We start from the raw sequence: 20,223 nt of genomic DNA on the forward strand, positions 1-20,223 counted from the left end.
TTTGTTTTTTTTCTCCCTCTCACTTTTTACACAAATAGTGCAAAACTTAAGAAGTGCTTTTCAATAATGTAACTGAAAATGAGTTGTCTATTCATTATGACCTCAAAAATAACCAGAGTTAAATCAACATCAATGAAATTATAAAGGTAAATCATGCAAATGTAATTGGTATCATAATGACATTACTTGTGCCTCCGTTAATTAGGGTTTAAAACCTAGTCAGAAGTGTTTACTTTAGATAAGATTGTTTCACAGAGAATTGGTAATTACCTCTTAATTAATTTTGTCATGAATAGTTTACCTGATCAAAAGCCCATGTTTTTGTCTTCCGTACATCAGGAAGAATATCAGGATTATTTGTTTACTGTTGGCCAAATGGCCAAAATAAAGTGTTTATATGATGATTGTTACTAACATACAAAAATAATATATTCTTTTTTGTTGTTATTATGGTCACTACAACGCCAGTAAAATGCTGTCAGGAAGTATTTGGTCCAGAAAACAAATATTCTTGGTTCATGGACTTTAATCTTGTGTGCTTGCCGTAGCATGCATGCGCACCAGTGAGACTGCTACAAATCTGCCTGTGTTGACTGATAGGGAGTTGATCCGGATAATTCTACATCAGAAAAAAAATGTGATTACAGTCACAGAAAAAAAAAAAAAACCTTCATTGTTCATGTTTTTTTTGTCTTGAGGGTGTGTTGGGTTGTTTAAAGTTTCTGTTAGTTTGAAATGCTCTGGGTATATCACAAAGAGGAAATCCCTCTTTCACACCTCTGGAGGAAATAGGTCAGTGACAGACACATGCCTTTCAGTTGTAACATAAAAACCTCTACCATGAATGCCATATGGTGGTGATTTTGCGGACATTTCCTGTTAAGACTTTTACAGACAGACTGTGGAAGTGCTGATAAGCGTATTTGTTGCAGTGGGGATTTACAACAATCTAAATTCAGTGAGGCACGTGCAAACATGGAGCTATATGCACACAATCTCACACTTGCAAACAAAGAGTTTTATTACCCCTGTCAAATTTATGAAATGTGTAACATGTTATGTTCTAGTCTTTTGGTATGCCTTCTGGGCAGTTTAGTTAAGATCATCAAAAACTGCAAAAAATGTTTATTAAAGAATGCAATGTTACATATTGCTTACCATATATATTATAGATCAGGTCATCATTACAAAAAGATTTATTTAGATTTGTTTCTGTCATAATTTACTGTGTGGCTTAACTTGCGTTTCTGTTTGCATTTTTTCTTTTTGTATGCCTCTTTTCCATCCCTTTATCCATTCCCACACCCTCATTAAATTAATTTTTTTACATAAAAAAAAAAAAAAGAAGCTCTTTAAACCAGAAAGGAAGAGTCAGAATTATACCTGTAGATTCTGGCATGGGGGTTGAAGATTGGGAAAACAAATACAAGGGGCAAAGCAAGCCACAGCTAAGTGACTTTATAGATGATGAAGACAGCGTTATCTTTCGCATGGGAAGACCCTACTCCGAGCTATCACGTTCACCTATCCATCAGAATACAAAGCATAGTGGTGGTCTGCCTGCCACCTATCCTGAGGGTTATGATACTATTGATCGTCGGCGAAAGAAAAAGATTACAGACCCAGGAGGGTTTCTCAGTCCAGAAGCAGACAAAATGAGAAAAGAGACCTTTCCCGCTGACCTTGCACTCCTCCGTGAGAAAAGAGGGGAGCTTTTCATGCGACAGGTAGCAGAGATGCAGGAAGAGGAGGAGCGTATGACATCAGATCTAAGACCATATCAGAATGGGCTTCTCTACAAAACAAGGATGTGGGCTAAAAATGAGCTGGACAGCACTTTGGAGAATTATGTGGCATACAAAAAAGGGCAAGATGCTAGAAGGAAGGCACAGTTTGATTTTGAAATGGAGAGCCCTCTGCACCACCCTATAGGAGCAGAGGACAGTGTTAATGACATTGCCTTTATGGCTGATGAGTGTCGCTCAGAGAACAAAAGACATTATAAAGATAGGCATTCTTTCTCCTATGAGGACCACATAGAACATTCACAGAGCCTTTGGGAGAAGTATGGGAAACCTAAATCAGGAGGATGGGTTTCAGAGGCAATGCTCTCTCCTGTAGAAGAGCCAAGTGATGAATATGTTGATCCTATGGATGAGCTTCAATGTCTTGTTGAAACAGTGTCTGAATACCTGGCTGAAAAAGAAGAGGAAATTAGCAAATATGGATCCCTGCCTAAATCAAGCAAGTCTAGGCTGTCCTCCTATGGTAGCAATAGAACTGATTCATTTGGGGAGGAGCAAAGTAATTCAAAGGATTTAAGAGAAGAATCCCAATCACATGCTGCTTCTGATCAGGGCATTTCAGGAGTAAAAAATGCCATGAGCTCATTGTTTACTTCTCTCACTGACAAAGTTGGTGGAGGCCCTAAACAGCCTGCCCTATCTCCACAAGTATCATCTGCACAATCCTCACAATCTGGACTAACAAAATTGTTGTCCTTCATTCCTAAGTCAAATAACACAGCTCCCGTAGCTATTGTCTCTCCAGTAGAAAGTTCTCCTGAAAAGTCATTCAATTCTTTGCCTTCTCACCCACCACATGATGCCAAAATACACAGTCATCATCAAGAAACACAAACTCCCAGCAGGTGTCAGACTCAGACTCAAACAAGTGCAAAAGACCATGTACCCAAGCTTGTAACCAAACCTCAAAGTGCTCCAGAAAACTCAGTCTTGGGTAGATTAAATCCTTTGAAGCTTTTTTCAGCTGATAATGTGAATTTGGCTGAATGCAAACAGGCGTTGGAATCCACATGTTCTCAGAGTCATACACAATTGGAAGAGAGATGGCTTGATAACAGAGGTAGTGAATCAGAAAAATTAAGAAGACTTTCACATGAAAAATATTCAGGACAAAATTATGATAGAAACTTATATGAGACACAAATTCAGTCAATTTTGAATAAAGGGAGTATTCCTGTTCCAGAGCCAGAAAGGTCAACTGGGCCAACACATTCTGTAAACACCAGTTTCTTTAGCCCTTTTAAGAAGTCATTAAGTTCACTGATCACACCTGCTGCCCCTGTTCCCCCCCACGGAGCTCCACCTGTGGCAGTTTATCCAGTGTTTAGAACCACAGAGAGCCCCCAACTAGAGGAACCAGTTGAAGACCCAGCATTGACTAGTAAGCCTAAAGTACCTTTCTCTTCATCTGAAAACGTTTCCACTCAGCCATGTCCCAAAGCAGAAGGTGGTGTGCTTTCTGGTTTTTTAAAGTTTGCATCCAGTGAAGACATCAGTGCCTCCATAAAAACACAGAATCCTCAGCATGATCTGACTTCAACAACTTCGACCACCTTGACCAAGAATCCTCCTGTGCACCAGGAAAATAGTGAGAAAGGGTGGTTTTCCAGCATATTCAACCCTACCCCAGCACCCTCTGGTCTAGACCAGAATGTAATCTGTAATCAGCAACCTCAGAACAGTAAACTGTCATCTGTCTCACAAGCCCAACATACATCAAATCAGAAATCTGGAATGCAGCAGCAGACTGTCAATCAACCAAAACAAGGTGGACTGCTATCTGGAATTCTTACATTTGGCTCTAGTAGTGACTTATCTGGCCATTTATCACAGCATGCTAACAATCAGCCATTCAACAGAAATAATCCCACACAATTTTCCCAACACACGGCCCCAGAACAAACCTCTTCAACTCCACAGATGGGGGGCCTTCTCTCAGGTTTATTGAACATTTCATCTACCAAAAACCTGCAACAAAAGGGACAATCTCGTGATAGTGAAGCACAAAGGAACATTCCTGGCAATTACTTTGGTCAGCAGCAGACTTCACACAGAACTCAGCAAACACACACTGCAGAAAAGGGACTGCTATCTGGCTTGCTCAAATTTGAATCCTCTGAGAATATTTCAAGGAGTCAAACAGTTCACCACCAAAGCAGTCAACAAGGTCCAAGCCAACTGAGTACTCAAGGTCCAAGCCAAGGTCATCCTATTAAAAACATTCCTCAGAATCACCAAGGTGTCCGATACGAGACAAATAAACCAGGATTTGCTCGACAGCAGACTGTTCCACTTCAGCAAGCACCATCCCAACAAGGTGGTTTTCTATCTGGACTTTTCAAATTTGCTTCAGCAGACAACATAAACACACAAAGTCAACCATCAGCTCATCAGCATGGAATGACACTAAGCAAATCCAATAATGAGCCAATAAAGACAACGAATATCCAAGTTTCTAGTCAAGATCAGCCAAAAAATAGCACAACGCAAAAAACAACACATGCAAGTAGTCTGTTTTCTGGACTTTTTAAATCCCCTTCAGAAAACACAGCTCAACAGTTGCAGCCCAAAAACACCTATGAAACACAACAGCAAAACAAAATACCACATAACCAGACTGATCCAACACAGATAGAGACAGCGGGTCAATCGGGAGTGCTCTCAGGGTTTTTAAACAAGTTTACAAAATCAAATGAAAGTATTCACACAACCTGTCAAACATCAACAGAACAACTACCTCAAGAAAGGGCCAATAATTATACAGTTACAATGAAAAGCCCACTGCAAAAACAGCCACACAATAATATGACACAACAACAATCAAAAGAAAAGGCAGAAAAAGAGAAAAGAACAAGTCAGATAAGTGGACAACAGACTACTTCAGCCAAGTTCATAGAGTCTTATTCTGACATATTAACAAATGCTAACGTAAACCTTGGAAGGGATGGTTTACAAAAAGACAATCCAGATTCTCTCAATCCAGGAAAGAGTAGACATGCTTTAATCAGTGCACCTGTGTCAGTCGATACTGAGAGTTTGGATTTGCGTACATCAGCTACTTTTGCAAGATCTCTTCAGAGCTGCACGACATACTCCTCAGTGAGCACTGGTAATTTGCCTCAGTTATATAATTCTGGTTCATTTAGGTCAACTAACCCAATGGCCTATAGTGCAGGAAATATCCATTCCCTTTTACAAAGTCGTGCAACTTCACCAGTCATGACCATGCATCCATATATTGGTGGAAGCTCTCCATCTTTATACAGTGCTACAAGTCAAAACCTTTATCAGTTATCTGCATATGCAGTAAGTCCCTCTTATGATGAAAACCAGTGGATCCGTGAAAGTGCTCTGTGGCAGCAGTTTCAGGATGAGTCACTAGGTTATCATTTCCCAGTAGAGAATCAAGGATATAGGCTGAGTTCTGAAAGTACACCATTACCAGTACCTGAGAATCAGAACACTGTGCAATGGCAAGGTGTTGTTTATCACCAAGAAAAATATAAACCACATCAGTGTGAAGGATATAGAAATGATGATCTATATCCAAAGAGAAAATTATGGAATAGTTATGAAGACTTGGGAAATATAGAACATTTACCCAATGAGGAAGGTGTGTTGAACTTAACTACTAAACAGAGTAATGCCAAGTTTGGGAAATGGCATTCATTTAATGATGGTAGCACTTATAGCTTGAATGGTGTTTCATATCATGAAGGGTATTATGAAGAAACTGCTCCAAGCTTATCTTATTCAGCTAACTGGCAATATGGAATGGATAATCCAGACTCACAGCATGTTCACACCAATGGCATGATCCATCACAGTCAGCTTAATTTGAATAGACCAGTAGATCCTCTAAGTGCAAATATAGACCTCGAAGACTCCCTGTACCTTGAAGACACTGAATGGTATCAACAGTGGCTGGCACTTTTGGAGCAAGGAATGTGGTGGCCAGCAGAAGACGGTGACTGTGGCTACTTTGTTTACACAGATCATGAGTATATTTATGCTTTACTTACAGATGCAGTGGGAGAATATGTGTATGCATGTGCCCCTGAAGGTGAATCTTGGGGAAATGCACAGCAGTTAGAAAGTTTTCCAAGTGCTTGGCTGAAGAATGAGATGGTTTTAGTCTGTGGCTTTAAAATTCCACTTTACAATGAAGATGAGCTTCTTTGGCTTCCAGGTCAAGATCACAGAGATTCTCAACTTCTAAATGCCCCCCTAGATTTGTCTGCTGCCTACAGAAAAGGAAATGAGATTATGAATTTAAATCTTGAACAATTCTCTCAAATGTTTGAGAATTCATTTCTGTCTCAAGGGCAGCCTGGTGTGGATTTCTCATCCTATACATTAAACAAAGTTAAGATGGATCCAAGACAGCCTAGTTATGTATATCAAGATTATTGTAATGACATCATTGACCTTTCATGTCATAATAGAGATCATATTGGCCCATATTGGAATAACCAGGAAGTAAAGACATTTCTTGCTCAAAAAGTTTCGGTCTCCCTGAATTCTACTCCTACAGCAAATTCTAATCAACACTTACTTTACAACTGTTACCAACCTAGCCAACGGCGGCGTTCATCAACTGCTGTTACAATAAAACATGTGGATGATGTATCAGAGGAAGAATGGAGGAAAAGAGTGTCTCCAGGAGAACAGCAACCTAATCGTCAGGTTAAGAAGATTTCTTCCCTAATAACCTCTTTTGTCAGCAAAACATCACAGGTTGAATTGAACAGTTCTAATAAGTCCACATGTGAGCAAGCCACTGACAAACAATCTAAAAGCATCCTTTCATCAGGATTTCAGAGTCTGAAGTCTAAGATAATCAGAGAAGAATCTACTGCCATTGTAACTCAGACAGAAAGCTTTAAACAACAAATTGAAACGCCAGTTACCAAACAGGGTAGAATTTTGCCCACAGTACCAACAGCACCTCAAGTGACTCACCCTGCAACACACTCAACAAATTCGCATGCAACTCAGAAACCTAAACTTTCGCGGCAGACTACCATGGTACAACAAGTGACTCCACCAACAAACCTCAATGTGACAGTGCCTTTAGGATCAAAAGAATATCTTAGTAAACCTGCACCAACTGGACAACCTACATCGGATAAACCGATGGACATACCAGTGGGAAAACCATCTGAACAACCACAGGCAGGGTTGATGAACTTCCTAAAATCTGCAGTAGGAATGGAGGAAACCAAACCAGTTCTCAATAAATTTACTGACACATCTCCAAATCAACAGAGCAAAACTGGCAGCACAAGCTCCTTACCAGGAAGTGCCACTACAAATAAAGAGGCTACAGGAGTTTCAAATCTTTTGGGGTCAATCAGTAATCTGTTTAGCACTGAGCCCTCTCAACCACAAAAACAGCAAATCAAACCTAGTGTTACAGAGGATTCACTAACATCAGCATCTCGATCTAAAGGTATTCAGAGACAGCAAACGTTAGACCAAAGTGGCTCATCTAGGCCCATGCAGAGCCTAATCCCAGATAAAAATATATTGGAAATGTCTACTCAGAGTATCCCTACAGGCTCTGCAGCCAGCCACTCACAATCTGTGCCGCCTGTTGCACAAACAACGCAGGAAACTGAAAGTAAACCATCTGGTGTACTGTTTGGATTTTCAGTTGGAGAAATATTTGGGGGATCAGCAGCATCTAACCAGTCTGGTCCTACTGGTCAACAGGAAGAATCACTTGGTAAAACTATATTTTCAATGTTTACAGGGCCAAATACCCAGCAGACTACAGATAAATCTGGGACATTGTCTCAAACACACCCATCAAGCACACCTTCACAGCCTTCTCAACAGGAAACACTTGGTAAAAGTTTATTATCAAAGTTGTCAGCATCAACTCCTCATGCACCTCCTAACGAAACCAGGCCCAACACTGAGGCGCCACAGGGGGGAACTATCCCTCCAAAGGATCCTCCATCTACAGGGTTCCTTTCAATGTTCGGCAGTCACAGCACCCAACAATCTCAAAATCAAACTGGATCTTTTCTAGGGGGAATTCTTCCTGGATCATCAAGTTCAGCTGAAAGCCCAATGAAGGGGCTGTTGTCAATGTTTAGTGATCCCAACCCGCCACAAACACAGTCATCAACAAGACCATTTCAAGAACGAGTAGTCCAGTCACAAACTCAACAACAAGGGGGACCACAGGCACAATCTAAACCACAAGAACAGCCTCTACCACAAGGACAAACAGCTACCTCTGTTCTTGGGGGTATATTCGGTGGATTGTCTGCCTCTACTGAAAATCCAAGAAAAACATTGTTTTCCGTGTTTAGTGGTCCTAGTTCCCCTCAACCACCAAGAACTGGAGGGGATACAAACATGCCCTACACACCAGGGACTGCAGTCCCAAAAGAACCAACCAAGAGTATGTGTTCTGTTTTTAACGATGTTTTGCCAACACCACAACAGACTCCCAGTTCATCTGCTGCCACCTCTGCCAAAGAGTCCCCAGCTATTCATTCACAACAAAGTTCTTCCCAGATGGCATCTATTTCAAGTGACCATGTCCTCAAAGATGCCCCTTCTAGTGAATTCTCAGGGAACAAATCTGATAGTAACTCCTGTCAAGTGCATGCTGTCCCATCTAGTGATATTACAGTAGTTACCACAAATACTTGTGGTGACTCATTTGAAGCCAGTGATGTTATGTCTAAGCACTCAAATTTAGAATGTGGTGTTGTGCATAAGGAAATGAGCACAGAGAGTGCACCCCAGGATCCTTCTTTTTCTAAAGAACCTTCAGCCTCCGTGATTAGTGGATCAGACCCACATCCTCCATCTTCAACTGGATCTATCTCAGATGAGCCAAGAAAAGGTTTTCTTTCTTTATTTTCTACACCCAGCACTGAGCCAAGTTCTACCAAAACAGATCTGTCAACTACAGGATCTACACCTGGATCATCGGGCCTGAAAGACCAATCAGCCAAGGGGTTATTTTCAGTGTTTGCAAGTTCTGCCCCTCAGCCCTCTTCACAGACTGGAAGTTCTCTGTTAGGGGCAATGTTTGGAGGTTCTTCACCTCAAACACCATCATCTCAAGTAGGAGGATCATTGCTAGGTGGGTTATTTGGAGGGTCTGTACCGCAGACTGCTCCACAAGCTAGTCTCAACAAGACTGGTGGTTCTGTTCCCCAAACTACAGGGTCACAGCCAGGGTCATCATTACTTGGAGGCTTATTTGGAGGATCTGCTTCCCAGGCTGCTGGATCCCAGTCTGCTGGGTCTATTTTGGGTGGTATATTCGGTGGTTCAACAGTTTCATCTCTTGTGCAAACTAGTGGGTCCACAAGTGGAAGTTTTGGTGGGGCTGATCAGACTTCCGCAACTCAAAATAAAAACTCTATATTCGGAGGGATTTTGGGCAGTTCACCATCTCCAACAGCTGGTGTACAGACAGGTACATCTCTTCTAGGTAGTATTTTAACTGGCGCTTCTGGTCCAAATGACACAAGTTTGTTTTCAGTGTTTGGAGGATCTACTTCAGATGCAACAACTACTCCAACATCTAATAATGACAAAATATCAACTACCACTCTCAACAGCACTACATCAACTATAACTGATCAACAAAAAGCCATTGACAGTAAAACTGTTTCAACTGGTGGTGATAAAAGTGAAATTAATACTTTGATCAAAAGCAACGATCAAGTGGAAATCCCAAATACACTTGAGAATAAAGTTCAGCCTCTTGCTGCAAGCTTGTCTAAAGGTGAGGATAGTCTCATAGAAGAAGTAAGTTGCCAAGATACTGATAAGCAAACTGCTTTATCTGAAAAAAATCTGTCTAAAGAGTTTGAAATGTGTGCATCAACAGAACAAATTGTAAATTCAGAGATTGCAAGTAGTAGTCAGTTGAGTCAAGATACAAAAACATCTAATGCAGAAGAGGAAATGCAATTCCCTCAGTCTGTAAGTTCTTTGGCCCAAGAACAGCAGAAACCTCCAGTGCCAGACAAGTCAGATACAGTTACTAGCTTCACGTCCACCCTTTTCAAACCAACACCTACTCCCACTGAAGGTCAGCAACAGCAAAAGCCTTTTGGATTGGGAGGAACAGCACCCCAACCTTCCTCCATTCAGACTGGTGCGTCAATACTAGGGGGTATTTTTGGAGGCCCCAGTGCCCAGGCAGCGTCTCCCCAGACAGGTGGATCATTACTTGGAGGCTTATTTAAAGGGTCCGCTCCTCAGTCTGCTACTCAAGCCACTGCCCCCACCACCGGAGGTTCAATATTAGGTGGGATGTTTGGGGGAGGATCCAGCACCAAATCTGCAGTTCCCCAGAGTGGTGGCTCATTACTGGGTGGAATGTTTGGAGCTTCTGGAGTTACACCTCAGGCTGGTGGTTCTTTGTTTGGAGGAATGTTTGGAGGAGCTACTGGTCAGACTGCAGGATCACAAACTGGAGCATCAACTTTACTTGGTGGCATAGGAGGATCTTTGTTTGGGGCTATGGGACAACCACCTAAGCCATCTGAATCTGTGCCAGCTATACCAAAACCAACAGCCAGTGCAATGGGACAACCACCTAAGCCATCTAAATCTGTGCCAGCGGTACCCAAACCAATCACCAGTGCAAATATAATGATGGGCTCAACATTGCAAGATAAAGATCAAGTGAAGCCTGGCAGCTTAATAAATGACAGTGCTGGGGAAACTGAAACAGCTTGTTTAAAAACTTCTACTGTTTCAAGTGCAGCAAAAGACATTTCTGTCATTCATCAGGTAGTTAACAATGAAAAAGAAAAGCCAGAAGGGGAGGGAGAAGTGATACATGAGAAGCCCATGGTTATTAAAGAGGACCCTGAGAGTAAAGAAAGTGACAAGTCAGTCCCACCTGATGTCACAGAGGCAGATGTTAATGTTACTTCACCTCCTAATCAGTTGCCCAACAATGCAGAGCCTTCTCAAGCTAAGTCTTTGTTTGGGTTTATATCAGCACAGAGCAATGCAGTAAAATCTCTTGGATCCCTGATGTCATCAGCACCATCACTTGCTTCATCATTGTCTCAGACAGAAGGAGGTAGTAGCCTAATTTCAGGGCTGAAAAACCTTTCTGGAGGCGTATTTCAAGAGGAAAAACCTAATACTGAAAAACAAGAGCCATCCACCATTTCATTACTGGGGGAAAATGCAGGTTTTCCTCAGCAGACACAGCCATCCAAATCACAAGCTGTCCCAGTTATAACTTCTCAACTCCAAACTAACAACAGTTCAGCAAGCAATGAGACTGTACAAAAGGTCGAAACAACTGAAGCCGAAAAAACTGTACCGGTAGGTTCCACAGATGATATAGCAACTCCCCAGATTTGCATCTCCACTCCTGATGTAGATCCTTCAGCATCCCTGACCCCAAAAGAGGAGGAAAGGCTTGTAGAAATTCACCCCTCTGCAGGTCCTAACTCTGGAGTGCAGCTGGACAACCAGTCCAATCTTCTGTTGAATACAAAAAGGCTAGTAAAAGTACAATAAATGGCATCCTCCCTCCCTGCCCCCATTTGTGAAGTGGGAATTTTGGGAAAAAAAAGTTTTTCCTATTCAGTTTTGCAGTCAATTTTCACTAATTTAGTTATTTTGTGTCTTTGTCTGTGTTGTTCAGTGTGGCCTTTTTGTGTTTAGTATCTGCTGTATCATTTGTCATTTTAAATCCGAATTCCACAACAATGTTGTATTGAGTTTTAACTTTCTGGCTGAATCTACATTGTACTCAAACATTCTTATTACTATATCATTATATTGTTATTATTGTTATACCGTTCTCTCTCTCTCTCTCTCTCTCTCTCTCTCTCTCTCTCTCTCTCTCTCTCTCTCTCTCCATATACACATATATGTGTGTATGTGTTTCAGCAATTGAGTAAAGCATCTTGAGCCAACTGTTGTTGTGAATTGGGCTATATACATTTTATGAATTAAGTTGTTTGCAACATTGTCATGGAATTCTGCTTTAATTTATACACTTTTATTTATTAAATATTTTTTTACGTGTACATCTAGTAATCATCATATTTTACGAATCCATTCAGTCTTTTGTAGTGCAAACTTAAAACTATAAAATATTCAGAAATGATATTTCACCATTCTGAATGTTTTTCTCACTCCTTTCTCACCATTGTAGTCCAGTGGAAAGTAGTCGCTTTGGGTCATCAGGAAATCTTAGCCAGACCAGCTCCCAGCTTAGTGAGACTGGCCACGAGAGCACTGGAGGGTCAGAACTGGAGGAGTCCTTCCACTCCTATCATAGTACTGGTTTTCACCCTTCTACCAATGGGCAGCTACGCACAAATGGCACAAATCTCTCCATCAATGGACACTCTGTGGTCAGTGAGCGGGAGATGGATAGGCTGTCCCCTGACAAAAGACAGGACATAAAAAGTGATACTACAGCAGAGACAGGATCCCCCAAACTCCACAGGTACATTTTTGCTTGTAATTCAAATGTGTTTGATATAATGAAAATGCCTGAGAACTGAGAGATTTCCTCTTTCTCTTCTTTTCATCTAATGCTTCAATCCATGTAACCTAGACCTAGTTTCCATGATGATGATGGACCACCATTACCCTTTTCCCAATCCAGACTTCATTGGATGAAGGCCATCACTAAAGTCAGAGTTCAACTGCGGGAGGTATGCAGTATTTTAACTTCAGTTCCTCCAACAATGTTCAATCTGTTATTAACCCTTAATTCCAACTTTCTTCTTTTCCCAGTCCTTGTACACACAATATTTGCAAGCACGTTCATACATACAATCCTTTGAAACTGGTTGAGTTTAGTCTCTCTGAATGTTCATGCAGATGCACTAAAATGTACTAGAATGATATTACTTCTAGTGAATTGGTGTCCTAATTGCAGGCACACGACTAACAATGTGCTCCTCTGTTAAAACTACCCAGCAAAAGTTTTTATGATCCTCTAATTTTTAAGTAGTCTTCATTTTGTAACTTATATGAGATATCTTTGTCTCCTCTCCATCTTATTAAGTCTTAAATGTGGAATTTACTCTCTTCATGTGGTACTCATAATAAGAAATATAGTGTTGATTTTAGGCAGATTACTCACTGCATGAAAAATCTATATTGCATTAGTAGATGTTTTGCTCACAAAAGTCCTTACTATGTTCTTCTTCCAAGGATATCTGCTATGTTTGACAAATTCAGGGATAAAATCTGAAAATCTCCTGAAAGCGATAACTCAAGAAGGACGTCACCAAAGATTTTCAAATAATTACCAAGTTGCAGCCACTAAAAATCTTTGAACTCAGTGACCTTGAAATCAAGGTCAAGTTCAGATGTCAACTTTTTTGAAAATCAACTAAAATCTTACATTTTTACATCTGTTAGAAGTCTGTGGTGTAGCGGTGGCTACCAGTATTTCTTTTTATGTTGTGTTTCTTTTATGTTTTTTATGTTTGTTTCTTTTACTAAACGGTTGTTGTGTATTTTATCAGAATGTGCGAAAACAGAATATATGCAGTGACACATATCTCCATATACTGTATAGCTTGTAATCTGTATCTTTAGCCCAGTGTTTGTGTTTGTTTGTTTGTTTGTTTTTTACAAATCAAATGACCTTTGTTAAAAAGGCAATTGTGGCATTATGGAATCAACTGTAATGTGACCAAATATAGGTGCAATCTGCATTACCATTTCTGGAGAATTTTAAGTTTAGATGTTAAATTTAATAATTTAAGACCAGTCAGAAAGACTGGACTTTACTGTGTTCATAATGACAATATTGGGATTTGTTAGTCATAACTATAGTTCATCCTCCCTGACTAAAGCTTTAATAGCATGGCAATGAAGGAGCAGGGCATATAGCCCTTGCATGCCTTCATTATAATGATGACTTCCATGAAGTGGTTGAGATGAACATGAACTATAAATGAGTGATTGAAGACATGAGTATAAATCAAGGGTGAAAGCTGTCTAAGTGCTAATCATTAAATGATGCAAGGAAATACTTATCACACAAGGCTGCTGGTAAAGATTATAATTAATTAGAATTGGAAAGTTTTCGCGTGGTGTCACAGTGACTAGCATAATGAAAATGCTAGATTTGATACCCTAAAACATACGTGCTTGTTTATTTTCAAAGAAAGGTTTGGAATGAGATTGTAGTAATTTAATCAAACTTGACGACAGCAAGGAATCATGGGAGGCAAATCCATAACCCATACTTGATGAGAATATGCTTTAAAGTTTATACATATTATCCTTCGACTCCACAAATTCTCATTTAGTCACTCAGGGATAGTAGTATTGCCAATGTGTTTAGCTTGAATGTTTTTGAAGTTTTAAAAACAATACATTTTGACAAATGACTCTTTACAGTGACTGTGATCAGCTAAAAGCTGGTAGTCTTACACCCTCAGATTAGGTTTGCACTGGAATACACTCCCAGAGAACAGTGAGAGAGAGAGAGAGAGAGAGAGAGCTAGTGCAGTGAAAGCATGCAAGAGGGTGGGAGGGATAGCTACTTAACAGAGGGTGAACTGCTGTGTGATCATCTACTTGTGCTGTGCTGGCTATTTCGGTTGTAGAAATCAGGAACTCAGCACTTGTATATTTTTTTTAACTTGAAGGAAGATTTGCTGGTTTGATTGACACTGAACAATGTTCACCAGTACACCTGGGTAAATATTTTTATGAAATACAGGGAATTGCTATTACGAGCTGCTGAGCAACCCTCCATGTGGAATTAATCAATTTTATAAGATGGTATCTACAGGTTGTTCATTCTTTCTGATAAGGTAAGGATTACATTTTATTTAGTATATTTATGTTAAATATATATTTAACATATACTTTGATTAAAAATATAGATTGTACAAGTTACTGTATGGAAGATGTAGTATTGTAGTGCATAGATACGCAACCATGTTTAGCCAATTAAATGTCAAGAAGGCATCTCTTCTTTCAGTATTCTAAAATCTCACTCATTGATGAGAAGCCAGCTAAAAAAGTCAAAAGCAAGATGCCTTTTTTACTTATTCTTTTTCTTTCTATTTAATGAAAGCTGTGGATTATTTAATAAGGAAAGGGGGGAAAAAAGGGAGACCGCTGAAGATTGACTCACTTGGAATATGGCCCGAACCCCTACCTGCCCCTCAGTTATTATGATCAATCAGTCAATCAATCAATTAATTAGTTACACATTGATGCGACTTTGTTTGTTTACACATATTCATCAAGTATGTCTAAAACTAGCATTAGTTGGTATGTTTGTAAATTAAATATGGCTATTAATAATTATTTTATGGAATAAAATAATATTTATAACTGTAATTTTATTGTGAAGCACATCGCTGCCTGTAAATGTAGGATAGGGGGATTCCATTCAGCTGATAAGATCATCAGCTTATTTTCATTCTCAGATTGGTGACTGAAACAGTCAGTTTTGATTGGCTGATTATACATTTCTACCCACTAAACGCTTATCAGGGTAATACACACCTTCTGTGCTAAAGTGCTTATTGGAGACCTCAAGTGCAGGGGTGTGTTAATGTATTTAGCAATTATATTATGCACTCCCTGGATTAGTTTACTTAATAGAATTGGACATTTGCTTTCCTAAAACTTTGCCATGGTATAGTTATGTTATAAAGCAAATTGACTACAAAGGTATTGTAAAATACAGAGAAAGTCCCCAGAAATAAGCTTACTTTAGTCTGAGGCCATCTTAAATGAAAATATTGCAACTCTATAAAATGTTTAATTTTCTTGTAATTTATATTTTAGAAGCTAAGGCCTCCTATGTTTTTTTTTTTAAGTGTGAATTTTATTACTATTTTATTACTATTTTTAAATATAATATAATTATATTAAAAATATTAATAATATTTTTTTAAAGTAGCATTTACAAATCTCAAAAGAATTATATAGTGCACTATTTGTAGAGCTAAGAAATCCTGCCGTGTCCAATTAAAACTCCTTAATTTGAGTTACAAGCAGTATTAAAGCAGGGATGATGAACAGAACTTGACCTTGAAACTACTGCAACATCTTCTACATTTTTGAGAATTTGGTAATTGTCTCAGTGAAGAAGACAAAATCACAGAGCTATGGTAAATGCCCTCTGTGAATGAAATAATGCCAGAACCAGATTTATGTTACAGTTGGGGTATTCAGTTGTCATTCCAGTGTGTACCAATGGATCAGAGCTATTAAGCCATGCAGCTGGTAAGGGTGTGTAAGAATGGCATGGCCTCAGAGGAGAGAATTGACCTGTCATCTAATTACTGTGCTGTCTTTCCAAAGCATCCTAATTACAGAGATCTAAGCAGCTGCATGGCGTTCATTCTGGAAGTTGACACTCTGACTGACTCTCAGTTAAAACAATGTCTATACAGCATTTGTATTGTGGAGAGTAGTGTAGTCTCTCATAGAGGTATTCCATGTGTGCTCAAATGCATTCAGCCATCCCATATGGAAAAGATATATATAAATCTTATAAAGTTTGTATCTGTCTTGCGTGAAACTTGTATGAAAAGCATACAAGAGTGAAAACACATATAAGATCCCTTGAAAAATTATATAAATGAAAACTTGTATGTTTTGGATACTTACTAAAACAGTATATGAAAGTATTGAGAAAGTGGTCACTTTCATAAGTAAATCATATAAGTTTTTACTATTTCTTTTCCATATGGGATGTCTTTAATCCAGAAGGCAAATGAACTTTCTGCCCAGTGTTTAAGATATTGTGCATAGTCAGAATTAGAACTCCACTGTGGTCTGAGCTAGTGGTCATAAAACAGTAAAGTTTTATGTGTCTGTGTTTTTCACTTGATGGGTTTAATAAAAATGGGAAAGATAAATTACTTTCTCATTAAGGGAATTATAAAAAAAGAGTTTACATTTAAAATCACTACTTTTAAAATGCATACATTTGCATACTTTATCATTACCTTTCCTGTACTAGTTTTATTTATGTACCTGTGTTTTAGGTAATTGCTGGTAGTAGGGCAAGTTGACAGTTCCAAAGTTCATGTGGTGGTTTTATCATATTTAGCTGCCATCTGATAACAGAGAGCTGGTAGGCATAATAATCACATGGTTTTTTAAAGCTTTTTCAACAAAATAACTTACTTGCAGATACTTACTCATATGCAGGTTAAGATGCTGGCTTATACTTGACCCATCTTAAGGAGGAGTCACAGAGGCAGTGATATCTCCATGTGTAGGAACAGTTGATCACAAGTGCCAATTCTCAGGGATGTTTCCCAGAGGACACGTCAGTGGAGAGGATGAACCCAATGAACTGGAGCCAGTTCCACTCTCACCCAAGAAGAGTGAGCTGCAGAAGAAAAAAACACAGCTCCCCAATGTAGGGCAAAGTCTCTGTAAAAAACTACAGAAGTGTCTACAGGCACCAGAAGATAATTCATTTCATGACCAGATATCAGTCAGCAAAACAATAACCAAAGCTAACCCCACCATATCTGAGAAAGACAGAAATTCTGATTGCCAAGATGGCAGTGAAGTTGTGGAGGCTTCTATCCCCAAGATTCTTGAAAGAATCACAAATGAGGAATGGAGGCAGAAGATGGAGGATGAGGAAGCAGACCATAGTAACGTAGTGGAGCATATCCTGAAGGAGCTGAAAGGAATCAATAAGATCCAAGAGGAAATTTCTGACCTGAGGCAGTATCTAACGTCTGTGCGAGGCTCAGTGGATGAAGTATCTTGTTGTGTCGATGCAGTGCTCAGTGAAATAGGTGAGCTATATTCCGGGGCTTCAGCTGTAACGCATCCTAGCCCTGTTTCTCAAACACGTCACACCAGGCATGGAAGTCTGGATAGGCAGAATGCAATCTCTTCTCCTCACACAGGTGATCCCAATCCTTTGCTGGACTGCAATGATTATGGAAGAGATTCAGGATATGTATCATCACATAGATCCCCCAAACAATGGCATGATCAAGCCACTTGCAGAACAGTCCATCAAAAAGATCAAGAGTACCTGGAGCAGAGTTCAGACATGCGCTTGTCTGATGTCTGTTACCTGGAGCTTCACTGTGACCAAAACTACCAAAGTACTAGCTCATTGTCATCATGTCAGAGCTCCAATTGTCCAGAGGCAGCCTTTCTTCCTGGTGACACGGAGTATAGCAGATGGCCAACTGCTGATATTCAGCACAGTATTAGTAGAGAAGGTGGTTGGAGTGAGGAGGATGTTTCCTCTTGTGCAAACAGTGGAGAAGAGCTTGAGAGCTTTCTAGGAGTTTGGAACAGACGTGCAAGAGAGGACACACAAAGCAGCACACCAGGTCATTCTTCTCACAACAGTTCAGAGCACCTTTCATTGTTGTTTGGAACCCATTATAATTCACCTTCAAGTTCTTCCAGTCAGGTGGACTGGAGGCCTCTGAGACAGGAAGCTGAGGGAGAAAACTTGGAGTGCGACTGTGCTGCAAACTGTCCATTTTCACGTAGTTCTGGATACCACACCACAGATGCCTGTGCGAATGAACTTGAGAGTGGGCCCTCTTGGAGCTTGAGCTGTTCCACTGTGTTGTTGACAGACTGTGATGATGGTTATTTAGAGCCACATTCACCATGTGATTATTGCCCGTCATCTGGGGACACTCTCGATCTCGGTTCTGCTGAGAGTTTGGACAGAGAGTGGACAGATCACAGCATTTCCAGGGAGGATGTAGGAGAAACATTGTCACCAGAGTCACCTGAAATAGATCCTGAAAGCACACCCAGGACTGCTGATGTAGGTTTTGATGCAACAAGTTTTAGCAAGGCTGTACTCACGGTCAGGTCAGCTTTAAAAGGGGCTTTCAAAAAGTTGGAAGGTTTGAATACCGAAGATGAAAAAGATGATAGTGGTACAGAGCCACCGCCATCCTTGGGTAAACAAATTTCTGAACCTGAGGATGAGCATATCACTGTAGATTATACAGAGGGAGAGATTAGCCTTACAGAGAATTATCCTCACTTTGCCACCTCAAAGGAGGACAGTGATCCTTCAGTCTACATGGATTGTCTTGAGATGCACGAGAATCTATCATGCTCCCTTCAAGCATCTCCACATAAAGCAAGCCCCTCTCCTGGAACTCCAACAGAATATCACTCTGTAGAGATTTCACAAGGAAAAGGAGACTATTCAACAGATGAAGAACTGTCCAAGTTTGATATAACGCCTGACCACCAGTATGCAACAAGGCAGGATGAAAGTCCACTGGGTCCAGTTCGTAACCAAGATGAGGTGCGCTTAAGTCCCATAAGGGAAAACCATGTTCTTCATGAAGAAAATCAAGAAAGGCTGACTGATGAAAAGCAAGGCAGGCTAACTGATGCCAGTCACAGAGCACGTATAGAGAATTTCCAACGTATTCTAAGAGAAAAGAGGCAAACTCGTCATAGACTGTCCAAATCTGCACAGGGATCCCATGGTTCTCAAGGCTCCCAAGGGTCCCAAGGATCTCAGTCTCAAGACGAGTTTGTATCAGGTATTTTATTTATTCATTTATTTTTTGCATATATACCACTTGCAAGCCTGGTAATAACAGCAAAAATCAAATCTTTATTTTTGTAGTGAACTAAATGCATTTCCTTTAGTTACAAAATTGTTTGACTTTGCTCATGTACAGCTACTCAACTTGATTTATAATGCTACTTGTATTTTGTTTTGTTTTTGCAGACTGTTGGAGAGAAGATAATCAGGTTACTTGAAATATATTAGCTCCATGTTCAAGCTACATTATTTTGTTTTTGTTCGGTTTGTTTATTTATTAATTTGTGTGCATCCCCCCCACACAGTACTGTTCTTACTTTTCTTATCAACATAAATACTTGTTGTTTCCAAAGCATAATGCTCTAAATACACATTATATATGGTATTGACTGCATAGATGTGTAATTTTTAGTCTGAACGTATTATTGACATTCTAGATGAGACATTTGCCTGATAACTTTAGTTAATCTGTTACAGAATAATTTACCAGGAGCTTGCTGTAACTTTACAATGTTTGTGGTGTTATTTCTTGTGTCATGTTCTGTTTTCGCCTTCATAATATTTTCAAACACTATCAAAATCTATTAGAAAGAACCCCAGAGGAAACTCCACTGTCAACTAAATAAATGAAAAAGGAAAAAGTTATACTTGTAGGAAGAAATAAAAAAAGACCTTCTATGCATGTTTAATCACCCAGACAAAAATTTTGTGGTCGTGCTTTTGTCCTATTTGGAAATAAAATGTATTCTTTAGTTTTGCATCTACATACTGTGATCGTGGTCCACACTTTAATTTCACTTAACCTAATTAAAGAGTTCAGCAGCATTCATTTTAGTCCCATCTTTTAATAATTTTTTTTTTTTATTGTTTGTTTGTTTTTTAATTTGCATGTTCTGTGACATCAGA

The 20,223-nt window shown here is 39.6% G+C and overlaps 2 protein-coding genes across 12 annotated transcripts in view; both read left to right on the forward strand.

Moving 5' to 3' along the window:
- unc13bb (unc-13 homolog Bb (C. elegans)) overlaps positions 1-20,223 on the forward strand; it is a 65,168-nt gene that overhangs the window by 25,444 nt on the left and 19,501 nt on the right. For 8 of the 11 annotated variants that reach the window (XM_085279127.1, XM_085279135.1, XM_085279133.1 and 5 more), the window contains 3 exons: positions 1,346-11,308; positions 11,971-12,267; positions 12,379-12,478. In XM_085279127.1, the coding sequence (XP_085135253.1) occupies positions 1,346-11,308; positions 11,971-12,267; positions 12,379-12,478 (10,360 nt within the window). Of the gene's footprint in view, positions 1-1,345; positions 11,309-11,970; positions 12,268-12,378; positions 12,479-20,223 lie in introns of those variants that run through there. The other 3 variants (XM_085279129.1, XM_085279132.1, XM_085279138.1) reach the window with 2 other exon arrangements.
- On the forward strand, positions 17,068-19,785 carry LOC146570601 (uncharacterized). The gene is made up of 2 exons (XM_085279146.1): positions 17,068-19,312; positions 19,504-19,785. Exons 1-2 carry the CDS (start codon positions 17,068-17,070, stop codon positions 19,533-19,535), a joined length of 2,277 nt encoding a protein of 758 aa, XP_085135272.1. The 3' UTR covers positions 19,536-19,785.

The sequence above is a fragment of the Mchenga conophoros genome, linkage group LG7 (assembly GCF_057382185.1).
Source record: "Mchenga conophoros isolate Kocher_MC1m ecotype Shallow Benthic linkage group LG7, M_conophoros_male_GT1.1, whole genome shotgun sequence".
Taxonomy (NCBI): domain Eukaryota; kingdom Metazoa; phylum Chordata; class Actinopteri; order Cichliformes; family Cichlidae; genus Mchenga; species Mchenga conophoros.